The 13,124-nt window shown below is 39.2% G+C and overlaps 1 protein-coding gene across 8 annotated transcripts in view; it reads right to left on the reverse strand.

The window, feature by feature from the left end:
• Positions 1 to 13,124, reverse strand: part of TTLL5 (tubulin tyrosine ligase like 5) — a 130,850-nt gene that overhangs the window by 67,300 nt on the left and 50,426 nt on the right. For all 8 annotated transcript variants that reach the window (XR_008431700.1, XM_053946967.1, XM_053946965.1 and 5 more), the window contains 6 exons: positions 12,978 to 13,124; positions 10,752 to 10,849; positions 7,782 to 7,915; positions 7,072 to 7,185; positions 6,278 to 6,685; positions 4,699 to 4,883 (listed from right to left, as the gene is read on the reverse strand). Coding sequence is in view for 7 of the 8 variants with exons in the window: in XM_053946967.1 (XP_053802942.1) it covers positions 4,699 to 4,883; positions 6,278 to 6,685; positions 7,072 to 7,185; positions 7,782 to 7,915; positions 10,752 to 10,849; positions 12,978 to 13,124 (1,086 nt within the window). In the remaining variant the exon portion in view is untranslated. The remainder of the gene's footprint in view (positions 1 to 4,698; positions 4,884 to 6,277; positions 6,686 to 7,071; positions 7,186 to 7,781; positions 7,916 to 10,751; positions 10,850 to 12,977) is intronic.

The following is a 13,124-nucleotide window of genomic DNA, read 5'->3' on the forward strand; positions in this document are numbered from 1 at the left end:
CCTTGCTATACAGCAAATTGACTAGTTATTTTTTGTTTGCTTTTTGCCTTTTTTTGACCTGTAGTAAAACTTCCTTTATCACCCTACAGACACAGCACTTGCTGAAAGCTAATCAAAAACCTTTTTAGAAGTTTGAATATGAGCAAGTTAAACTGAGAGTTATTTTTCTCAGTTCAAAAAACTCTAATAGATAGGACATAATAGATTACTCACTTTCTTATGGCCATTGGAGATCAGATACCTCCTTATTAGCCCACTCAGCCACTGCTTTACCTGGTTCATGCTGGACCCTGAAAGGCACATTTACCATAGAGATCTCTGCTGCTCACTCCCAGACACATTGGGTAGCTAACAAGATGCACACTTTCCTATTTTTGGATGCTGTAGAGTACTATAGTTAGATTGCAAATACTGCAAAAATCAGGCTATGTCTGAAGCAGTATGGATAGAGGTACCTAACTCCTACTATTGTCATAATCTCAAAATGAGCTTTATTATTAGGAAAAAAAAATAGAAATAGTAGAAACACACAACTTAATGAAAGGCAAAATGTTCCTACACACTTTGTGCAACTGTCTGTGAGGACTGAAAACTATCACAGAACAAAACTGCACATCAGTAAGGCTTTACCTTCCTCATCTCTCATATGCTAAGAATTGTATATTTTATGAGTATCAGTGTGAAGTTCCTATCTTTCAGAAGTGAATGGAAAGGACTGACAAGACAGAAAGCCAAGGTAAACACAAAAATCTTGTTTTCTTAAGAGAATAGATCTTAAACATCGTTTTCAAAGTTCACCAGATACTTAGATTTTTCCCTCTGGACATTAGTATTTTAGTAATAAATAATAAAGTAGTATCAATAACATCAATAAAATTATGTCAATAGAAAATAACGTAATAATAAACTAATTTAATACAGAGGCTAGAAAACAAGAGTGTAAAAGAGGAAACACAAAACAGGTGCTTTGCACATGGGTAGAAAACAGTGAAGAACAGCAGGAATTGGAGAGGGACAGAGATGGATTCCCAATCAGAATGACAGCACCATTCCAAGCACAGCTGCTGAGGCTACATTCCTGGGAACCCCAGAGACCCACACTACTATATGGATACCAGAAGCAATTCTCACAAAAACAGGAATGGAAAATAAGCATCCCAGCTGCTCTTGGAAGGAGGTATGTATTCAGAGAAACCCAGCCTACAAGACACAGCTTGGTACAACACAGGGAACCAATGCATTCAACTCTCACATAGAAGTTCTTGCCCTCAAGGGGAAAAAAACCAAAACACACAAACCAAAATCCCCCACAAAAATACAGTCCACAGCAACACCAGTATTTTCAAGTCACTCTTTCATACACCCCGTCGAAATCAATGGTCCTAATCTTATCATGAAACATAATTAAATCCATATATCAAGTCCTTTTCATACCAGCCAGGTACTTTCCAACAAGGTAGACTAACTCCAAGTTTCTGGAATGGCTTTAAACAATTGTACTATTTTTATTATTAGGCAAGTAATGTTCTAATCTTCATGCCAATTTATTTAAGAATGTTTTTTAAAAAATACTATCATATTTCAAGTGGTTTAAACACAGTGAAAAGGGGGAAAACAACAATTCAGAGTTTCCTGTCTAGAAATGTACAGGAAAGTAGTGCCCTGTTTAATTAAGTGACCCTGATATGAGCCCTTTCTCTACCCTCCTCTCAGTTTTCCATCCTTTAATTCTCCTTTCCTAAAGCCATCAGAGTTTCATAACCCAGTACCCTCAAACACTCCCATCTCAAGCCTTTCCCCCTTTCATCTCATACCAGTAGTCTTTGACTTTCCAGTTCTCTCCAGGTGTTTACTAAATCCTCTCCCACATATTTCTCTGTCTCATCTGTCTCTGCCTTCCCTCTTCCTGGTTCAGGCCAAATCCTGGTCTACCCATATCTAAAACCATGCCAACACTCCTAGGTAGCTTCAACAGTACCTGTTCTTCTGCAAATCACTTTCCAAACTACCAGCCTACTCTGCAATTGCTGCACTTCTATTTATTCAATGCCCCTGCTTCCAATCCACATCCATGCTTAGCAGTTCAAAGTCCAATATCCTGGTTTCAGGTCCCTCAACAACAAGCCATGCCTTCCTACTATTATGTTTTATTGTATGCTGATACACCTCTTACTGCCCTTGTTGTCATGGCAGCCCTGTCTTCTCACAAAACCCCTGGGCCCTTCTTGCAAGACAGGATTTAAAATCCAGGCTGGATCAAAAAATAATTGAAATGACTGTTTAATGACAGACAGAAGAGTAGAATGTGTCCACGTGAAAAAACAAAAAAAAAACATAAGCAGTTACTGCATGCTTTAGTTATGATACACTGGGATTTGCAGCTACAGCTGAACCTTCCAAAACATCACTGTTTCAAGAGTGCTTAAAAATAATGGTCTCAGCTTAGAAATTGCTATGTGCTATAAATTCAGCACTGAGAAAACAGATTGCCTTAAAAATTGTTCTCAACTAAATCCAAATTTTCATACTAAGCAAATTTCAGATTTCATCTCTCCAAAGGCATTATTTAAAAAACATGGCCAGAAAAATCACAGTAGAGAGCAGATGTCTAGAACTGAATGGACACAGGCTCAGGAAGGAAACTCATTGTCAGATAGAACTCCAGCTCTAAACTTCTCATTGACTTGTGAATTCCTTTCTACACAGATCTTTTTCATGATGACAGATGACGACAAAGACATAACCCAACACGTTTCTATATTTCACTGCTGAAACAAAGCCTGTGCAAACACTCCATAGTTGAATACAAAATATAGCAGAGTCAGAAAATCAGCAGTCTGCTAGGAGCTGAGTATCTTTTGTTTGCTTGTTGCAAAGCAAATTAGCACCATCATTCTCCTACTATCCAATTCGCACCTCTTCTTTGGGAAAGCATCTTGGAAGAAGCGAGAAGCAAAAGCAATGCAGACACATTCACTGCAGCCAATACGTTTCCATGCACTTCACAGCCACTTTCACTCCCGAGTATACCTACACTGACTGACTGCTAGGTAAACAGGTTTCAGCTGCCAGAGTATGCTCCTTTGCTACCCAACACAGCTGTGCTCAGGAAACTGCACTGCCCTTCCCATGCAGATCTTTCTGAATTCCCCTCTTAACTTCCCCTTTTATACTTCCTAATTTATCTAGGAGTAATTAGCCATGGTAAGAATACAGGAGTTTAAAAATTATTGAATAGCTACACAAATGGCTGCAAGAAGACACACTGGGCTCTCTAGACAGACCTAACAAACCACAACAGTTGAAGCAGAATGGGTAATGAATGATTTTAGGGAAAAAAAAGTCTATGATCTTATTTTTCAAAGTTCTTCTCTGGGAAGACTGAAATGAAATAGATGTATTTCCAAATTTTTCCCAAGTATTCATTTAGATAGTAACTTTTATCCAAGGAGGCAGTTTCCATCATATATTTAGCTTCCAACAAATCAGCATTTCCTGAATGAAAATGTTTCACTATCAAAGTTTTTAAACAGTTTTACTGACAACATTTCACTTAAAACCAGCTGCAAACCAGACTGATAGCTCTGAGTATTACTAGACAAGCAAACAAGAACAAATTGTCTAAATAGGATCTGGCCTTACATAAGACCAGGCCTCAGCATCACTAGTATGGCCAGTGCTCACATTCTCTCCCAAGTCCATCAACAAGAAGGGACTTTATTTTTTGACATAGCCTTTAAAAACTGAAGACCTATCTGCAAAGAAAAATCTATTCAGCTTCCCAAAGTTAAATATGTACCCACATTTTGAAATACATTGCCAATAGCATAATCAGTTATTCAAAATCCAAACATATAAAAATAAAATTGGAAGAAGCAAAGAGAAGCAAATACCAGCAGCTGTTGCAACTATTAAACATGCCTCATAAAACTCAGCAAAACATAACCACTAAAACAGTAATTCCAAAATACAAGAATCAAACTAAGACACAAATCATTTGTCTCCAGCAAGTAAAGAGAAAAAAAAAAAATTACTGTCCAAGGCAAAGTGCCTATGCTAGAAAATCTGCAGTTGGCAGCTTAATTAACTGAGAAGTGCTCAACTTGAACACCTTTGATGTGTTCAACTATATCATATTATAAAGCAAAAAAATTGTCAGTGTGTAGCCATTTAGGATATAATTCAACATGAAATATGAAACTAAGTGCAAGTCTATCAGAACTCAATCATGTAACACCATGTTTGACAAAAGGATTATCATTCCCCATGCTAGTAAAGTACTGCAATGGGCCTTTACAGTGTTATTGGAATACAGAGTTTACATCAGAACCCATTCTGCAGACTTTCATGCCAGCACTGTGGTGACACACTGGAGGAAGAAGGAAGCAAATTCCATGGGAATACAAATCTGAGAAGACTTTGGTTTATTGTCTAGTAAGACAAAGCATGGATTCCATTTTTTTAACATATTTTCTAATCCTCTCTGCCTTTTCACCTATAAAATGGCTTCAAGACATTCTTGTCATCTCATAGAAAATCAAAATTTTGGTGACTGTAAACACTTTGAAACAACAGGACAGAGATGAATTTTCATGCGATTTACTGGTTGCAGCATCTCTCAGCCCAGCCCAGTGCTCACACAGAAGCCTGTAACAATCTTGTCCCTTGCACAGGGACTCTACCTCAGTGCTTACATACCTGCTGTGTAACGAGACTGACGTGGCTTGCTGGGGAATACTGGCAGGCTGCTTGCTTTTCTGCCAACTGCTGCAGTTCTGCTGCTGCCACACTGGGCCCGTGGCGTTTGCCCTGGGAAGGATGTTCTGCATCTTTGTGCATCCTGGCTGAGCCCACACACTGCCCACTTGAACTGCGCTGGAGACCTACCAAACAAACATTTCAATGTGCTTCATGAGCCATGTCAGACCCTCAGCCTGCTCATCAGACACACTAAAGTGGATGAGACACCAAGAAGAATACTGAATACACTATTCTGCATAGGTATTGCCCAAATGAACAATTAGCAATTCCAAACCTGTATTCTCTTTATTATAATGTATCTAATGGCATCCAATTCCAGAGACATTGGCAGCTGTTACCCAAGTTAAATCTGTAAAGTTTTTCCTTAAAAACAAATGGATCTCTTTAAGTAAGCTACTCAGTTGGGAAGCAAGATGTATTTTAATGCTTGAGGGGTTCAACCCTAGCAAACGTGTGCTGACCCTGACATACAACCTAGAACAAATAAATACTATCAAAGTACAAAAAAAAATTAGTATTATCAGGATCACAGCTGTTAGCCTGTATGTGGTTCCCCAAAGTTTCCAAATAGATTACAGCCTAAATGCAAATTGCTACAGTTTCTCCTACACTTCAGGTTCTTTACACTCTAAAGCTGCATTGCTTAACTAAATTCTACCACAGCATGATAGATGAGAGGTCTCTAAATCTTGTTTTTGGGATACCCTTGGATATGGCAGTGCTGAAACACCCTAGAGAACGAGATATTGTAATGATTCATTCAGGATCCTTCTTTTCTGGAGGTCTTGACACATCTTTAAGTATTCAACACTTATGAGGTTTCATTACAAGTTTTCTATGCTTGATAGACAACCAGAGAACTGAGAACAGCACACAGACTGAGATAGGACTTCTGCTTATGAGAGCAGCATTAAACCCACTAAAGATAGATGAGATCAGTAACATAATAAAGAAAATATACAATACTTAATTTCACAGCTCTTTTTGAAAAAATTCAAAGGCTGAGTTCCTTATCACTACAACTATCAGAAAAGAGTTTTTTGTGAGGCAGGGGTCAGCCTCCTCTCCGCAATAGCAAACAACAGGACAAAAGAAAGTGGCCTCAAGTTGTACCAGGGAAGGTTTAGACTGAATATTAGGAAAAATTTCTCCACCAAAAGGGTTGTCAAGCACTGGAACAGGCTGCAAGGAAGTGGTTGAGTCACAGACCATGAAGATTTTAAAAGACATGTAAATGCAGCTCTTCAGGACCTGGTTAATCCTGGACATGGTAGTGTTAATTGTTGGGCTTGGTGACCTGAAAGGTCTTTTTCAACCCAAATGATTTTATGATTGCCTGTTCATTTGGTCAGTAAAAGGGCATCTACCTAACAAGGGCCGCATCCTGTACTCCTGCTTTCTGTAAGAAATTTAGCACCATCCAACAAGACTCAATTCTGGAAATGTAAAATTTCTACCTATTCCACAGTCTCTGTACTGAACTAGCAGAGGTTATTATGAATCCCAGAACACTCACCTACTTTTGCAGAGGGTATTCGGGACAATCTTTGGCTGTAGATCTGAACAGCTCTCTGGAAAGATGAGAATGGGCCAGTGGTGTAGTTACCAGCACGACGATGTAACCCTGCAAGGCTACAAGTGTCAGTGGACACCGGGTGTGTGGGGACAGAAGAGCTGTCAGGTGCTGTGCTCTGCAAGGAGTGTAGTGGGGGTGAGGACTGAATCAGTCTGGGACCAGCTGGAGGAGCCAGCAGTGAAGGTTGACCAGACACCTTTGGATTTTCAGAGGCTGCAGGCTGAGCTGGCATCCAAGAGCTGGTACTTCTCTGCACCACGGCACCAGGAACAGAGGAAGAAGCACCAGGAGGGCTGCACTGAGGTAATTTCACTTCAGCTTTTAAGGAGAAGGTGAGTCCTTCTGGAACTATACAAAGATAATGAAGATACTATATGAGGAAAAAAAAATCTGCTTTTCAGGTCCTTTGATAGTATCAACACACCAAATGCCTGCTTTCAGACCCACTGAAACCAAAATGACCTCATCTACCAGCAGAGACAAGAAGAGGCTCCTCTTTCTTTGAAAGAAATACCTTCTTTCAAAGCCTGCCTTATCTAGATCAAGCCCCCCAGGGAGGGGCAGCTAACTCTTTCCCACTGCCTACTCCCCAGTATCTTCTCTTTTGTTTAAAAGTAAAAATTGGGCATTTGGATCTCTGTTTGAACCCAAAGGTTCCAACCTTTGTTTAAAACAGTATTAAAAACAGTATATGCATCCAATTTTTTTATGATTATTTAAGTCAGTTCACTTACAGCTTGATTTAGCTTCTTTGGGTTTGCAGCCTTTCAGTGCTCCTTCTGCAGACAAATCTGCAACTGAACTTTTGGGGTGATCACCATTTATTTTTTTCACCATCTCAGGATGCTCTATAACAAAACCAAGGAGTTAGGAAGTAGAACATTGCATATCACTAGAACAAGGCTGCAGAATTTACCCTTGTTGTAATTGACTTTCTTGCTAGTACTTCCTGTAGACTACACAACTTCAGTGATGACAATTATGCTGTCACATACAGTAGCAATGGACTACTAGATACATATGGCTGGCACACTCTTCCTTCCGTGGAATGCCTAATTAGGCTCAAATGTACAGTCTCTGCCCTTCAATGGATACACTCACTGCAGGCAGCAAAATTTAAGACCTTGATTTCATTTCAATTCTTGCTGCCTTCAGTTGGCACGTTCTCATTTCAGTCATGAACTACCATATCTGACTCCTTATAAATACCAGTCTAAGTTCAATCCATTTCACTTCAGGTAAAGAAAGCAAGAGTGAAGTTACTCTAGTCTTCACATAAGACTGCAAGTCTCATGAGTTAAAAAAGAAAAAAAAAAAAACCAAAAATATAAACAACCTCAGAAAACCTCAGTAACACTGTGGAGAGGTTATTCTCTTTTCATAGACTTAAGTTAAACTAGATTTGTCTGGGCAGCATCATCTCAGAACTGCCTGCAAAACTTACCACCTTGCAGCTGTTTCTCTAACTGGTGACTGCTGTTGCTGTGTTTTGTGCTTGTGGATTTTGTTCCTAGGAAGACACTTGCCGATTTGTTTTTGTGTGTGTAAAATGTCAGTACTTCCTCCAGGTCACTTTCACTGCAATAAGGAGAGAAGAATGGATGTAGAGTGAGGACACTAAGCTTTTCTGCGTTCAAGTAACAATCAAAGACAATAAACAATAAGGAAACTGAAGAGTGGAGTGAAGGAAAAAAAGGTGACACTAGACAAGCTAACGATTTGCTCAGTTCTACAGGGTAAGAGCAGAAGGAAGGCAATATGCCCTGGTTAAACCTGAGATTCCCACAAAAATACCATCTTCTTATGCAGTAGAAAATTCAAGGAATTCAGGAGCCTTCCCACGATAAATAAAGAGCAAGTGAATACTTCAAACACATCTGGAGACATTAGCTCAATGTGACAGATTCCATTCACAGCTAAATTTGTGAATCGTTTGCAGGTGCTCTTTAGAATGAGCAGCTATTTTCTCATAAAAGAACTCAGCTCAGCCTCTGTTTTATAGTCACCATTAGTAGTTTCTGTTCAGCAGTAGGGGGGGAGAGGAGGAAAGAAGGCAAAAGCTTGTTAATTAACCAAAACTGCAGGACAACCAGAACAGTCAATATTTTTTGTGAAACTCACAAAACTTGCATATGTTTCTCATTTTCCTTACAAGAACGAAGTGGGACAGCCCCAGCATCCTAAACACCTTTTGGTCCCAAACCAGTATCAGTTACTTGGCCATTCTTATTAGAACTTGTGCAAGCTGTAGTTCTGTTTGTTTGGTATCTAACATGATTTCCTTTTGCTTTATAGTGTTGCCTTAGCATCAGCGAGTGGCTGTATGGCACGGCAAACACCAAAGCGAGTAGTATAGTACCAGCAACACCACAAGAAAATGTAACACAGGAATATAAATTAGCAGACCAGCAGTTAGAATCTTTCAAAATATCCTCTTAATATCACAATTGTAACTAGTATTAGCTAGTCTAGGCTTTGGTAAAAGCCATGTCTAAAGCTAATACACTGAAGCTTGCAGCATGCCCTGAAGATCCAAACTTCACTTCTTCCAGAATAGAAGCGAAGAGGAAATATAAGAATGAGAAGCTGTGTGTGGAAAGGTGCTTTAAGTTTTTAAATGAATTTACCAGTATGTACATGCTTTTACAATGCACTGAAGATGTTTAGAATCAATGGTCATAGCATATATACACCTAGGCACAATGACACCCAGGTGATATCAAAGTTAGTCAATGAGACCATCTCAATTAAGAAGCAACATTTATTACCCATTTTCTCCACTGTAGCATTCACTGTACTGCAGAATGAACACTCAAAATGGAAATCTATCCCTTTTGCTTGGCTCCAAATGACTTGCTCACTGATTTAAGCTTGAAGCACAGTGCCAAGTAGTGTCAGATATCAGAATTTTCAAACACACCTCATACTTCCAGAAGAAGCAGAAAGATCATCGCTAGAAATTGTCTGATCATCAGCAAACTATTCTATATCACTCAGTCAGACAATCCAGCAAAAATCTCCAGCCCCAGCCTAGACTGTGCATCAGGCCATGATGACATGGTAGCCTTTAACATGAAAACAGAAGAATTTGCAGTTCTGTTCCATGCAGCTATCTCTTAACATTTCCGGCCAAAAGGAAAATTACCTGCCTAGGACACAACAGACAATTCAGTGGCCAGAATGTTCAGAGAACCAAAAGCATACCATGAGCCCACATAATATGCATTTCTAGCAAGAGCAGTAGATCCTATGGTGTATGGTAGTCAGGCATCTTTATCTGAAGATTTTTCTGCAATCCTGTAAATCTGTTGCAGTAATGACTCCATCAATTATATTAGCAAAAGGTAAAATACTTGTTTTCATAAGAATGTATCAAGACAGACTGTGAAACCACCTGAACTTACTTAGGATGCCTCAGCTACCACCCACTTCTAATCATTCACTATTAGTGCTATCCAAACAGAAAAAGAAAGAACATTTTAATAAGTAGTCATGCAAAAGAAGAAGTGACCATCAATCTTCACAGAAAAAAGAAGATGGGCATTGAAAAGGCAGATAAACTCTCTCCAGATATTGACAGGGGTTCTTGCCTATATAGGCATGTCATATATTGACCAAATAATGGAGTCAAGAGGAATTGCTTTTTGTCCTCGAGAATCAGAGATTTTGAAAACGTAGTTGTGGTTCACTGAATAATTTCAGACCTCTCCATAGTCAGATAGTTATAATACCATTGTTTTTCATACAATGCTAGAGGCCCTAAGGAATACTTAACTATTTTCAAAATATCTTTCTTACCAGACTTTCTTAAGTTTAAAGCAGATAAAGCGCAGTGATAGAAAATGCTGCTTTTCCTTTGTTAAAGTAACTGCTTGCACTGAACTGCCTTAGCAGGCCAAATCAGAGGCCTAACTCCCTTCCTTGCTCATCTCAGAAAATCCAGACCTGGAAAATTCCTGAAGAGAGGCAGCAAGCATGAGATTTGTTTCTGAGGGCAGAAATTTGAGTCAGAGCTGTAACAACTGTTCAGCCACAGCAGCTCAAGATCATCTGAGCAGCAGTTCTAGTTTCATTCTCCTTCCGAAGTACTGCCTTATTTGGTCCAGCAGCACAGGAGAGGAAACCATTAACTCGGCAGCAGTTTGAAATTTACACAGGCCAGGGCAACCACTGCTTTCCTTTGGGAAGTTACTTAATGGTCAAAACATTTTCTTCTCTATGCACCAGATGCTGATGTTACAAGTGTTTGGTTGCTGGAAGAGAGACATGAGAAGACAAGCTCCCAGTCCCTCAGCAGGAACAGGTCCTACAGTTAATAAAGGTATGGAGAGGCTTTAGATCAATCAAATCATCTTTAGAGCAATGCATCAAGGCTGAGAGATCATTTATTAAGGGGAATAAAATCTATTCCTACCTTGCTCTGGCAATGAAGTTCTGAAAATCTTTAGGATTCACTCCCTCCTCCTCTTCCTCTTTCTTTTTGGGTTGTTTCTGAACCATCAGCTCTGTTTCCTGTTAAGAAGTACTATCAGTGAGTGTTTCTATGTTCCATGACATAGCTACAGCTCCCAGAACACAAAAACCAATTCCATAGGATCTAAGAAAAAAAAGAACATTACTATGTGCAACAACATGAATAAATATGGAAAGCCCCAGAGACAGCATCCTGAGCATACAATAAAGTCCATTCCTCCACCTGACAATTGATTTGCTGAGAAAAGGTCAAGTCTTCAAAAATGCACGCTGTACCTTCAACTACACCCTTTGCCAGAACATAAGGAACTATGGAAGGGAAAAAAAATTAAAATCATTCTTTACAGATACGAGGTCCCCTCTCCACTTTGTTGTTTCTGCCACAGAGCTCCTCCAAACAGCTTATATTTGCATTTGTCCAAGAAGTAGACAGATAGAAGGAGGGAAAAAATGTAAAATTAATCTTAAAGAAACTGAAGGATGTCTGTAGAAAAATCAACATCTTTTCTACTATGAACTAGTAGTTCTCTTGAGTTAATTTCTTCTGTCAAGCAGCAAATTGCTGAGGGCTTATACACATAACAAAACTCCATTGATTTAGCAAAGACTAAGAAAGTAAAACAGTGCAGCAGATGGCAAATGTGCTTATACACTGAAATATACTGGAATAAATGGTAAACCTTTGCGGGTGAAAATGGGAGCAACTTTTCAGATACAAAGGGTTTATTTTATACCAGTAGAACTGGTTGGCACTAGAGATTGGATTGATACAAACATATCTGTTCATTAGAAAAACCTTCAGACCTGTCTGAAATAACAGTACCAGCTTAAAAACTTTCTGACCACACTTGACCTCCACTTCATTTGTTTCTGCTGTTACCCTGAGCATTCCCAGGAAAAAAAAAGGTCAGATACATCTTTTGAAACATAATTCAAGACAGGGAAGTAAAAGCCAGTTTGGGACATCTTTACCCTTTACTACTTAAGTAAATGTTTGGATTATATGTGATCTGTTTTACTTAATTTAGTGGAGCTGTATTCTTCTGTGTCATTATAGATGATATACAATGGCAAGTAGGAGTTCCTGTTAAATCTGAAGTTACAAGTCAATGAAAGAAGTCTGTATGTTGGAATCAGAAATCAAAAAACCTCACACCCTTGACAGTTTCTGAAGGGCTTAAACACATACACCCTGAAACCTCAAGTGATATGTTCTCACTTGTTTTAACTGAGAAAATATGTTTATGCACTGATTTACTACCAGTTACACAGCTTAAATCTGTGAATTTACTCAAGACTTAGCAGAAAATCCTGATGTTTGAATACAATGAGTGGAAATTATATCCAAAGCAGCTGCATTCTTCACTCACCACAGAGCCACCCAAGTGTTTTGTGGTTCCTCCTAACAGAGTACTTCAGTGAGCATTAGGCATACAAGGCACTCCCTGGAACAGATTTGGTTCAATACCAACCTTGATTAGACAGATCAAATTACCAGATGTCAGTTCTGACAAGGCAACAGAAGTGAACATCCTCTCCTAACGAGTAGAAGTTTGGAGGCTTCTGCACAGCAGCCTCTGAAAGCTGAATTTCAATTACCCTTCTAACACTGAAGAAATGCTAGGAGGCAAAGGGGAAGCTGTCCTTGCAGGATGAAGATTAGGTTGAAACCACTATGCTAAGAACACCACCTACATCTAAAGATATGAAAATTATTTAAATTAGGACCCATAACTCCTTTACACTGTGTGTGCGGAGTACATTACTATAGAAATGTAGCTTTCCCTCAGTATACCAATAGTAAAATACTTATTTCATGCTGTTCTGTATAAAACAAAATATATTTAAAGAAGCCCCAGAAAAAAAAAGAAGTGGCTAGAGGCATTACAAAGCATAAAAATCAAAGACAAGGCAAAGAAAAAGCACACTGCCAGTTAAATTCCACTTCATTTCAGCACTTCTTTTTATGCACAAAATTACTGGCCTGCACATATTATGTAATAATATTGTTGTCTATCTGACAATTTCAACAAAGTGCCATTGTTGGATGCACAGCTGCAAGCAGATCATGTAAATAACAGAAGAGTGCCTTTGAAACAGCCTGCACAAAACACTTTGTAAGAAGAAAAGAGAAACCAAAAAAATAATTTTAAAAATAGTAAGTCACCTTGTTATAGCAGACGATGAACTCGCCCAGCTGGCGAGCCAGGACACGACGCCGATCAGTTAGTCCCACGTGATGGCTGGGGAGCAGCAGCCTCAAAGACGGACGGAGGTTGCTGGCAGCTCGCTTCAGAAAGCGGATGATGAGGTC

This window comes from Vidua chalybeata, chromosome 6 (assembly GCF_026979565.1).
Source record: "Vidua chalybeata isolate OUT-0048 chromosome 6, bVidCha1 merged haplotype, whole genome shotgun sequence".
Lineage (NCBI taxonomy): Eukaryota > Metazoa > Chordata > Aves > Passeriformes > Viduidae > Vidua > Vidua chalybeata.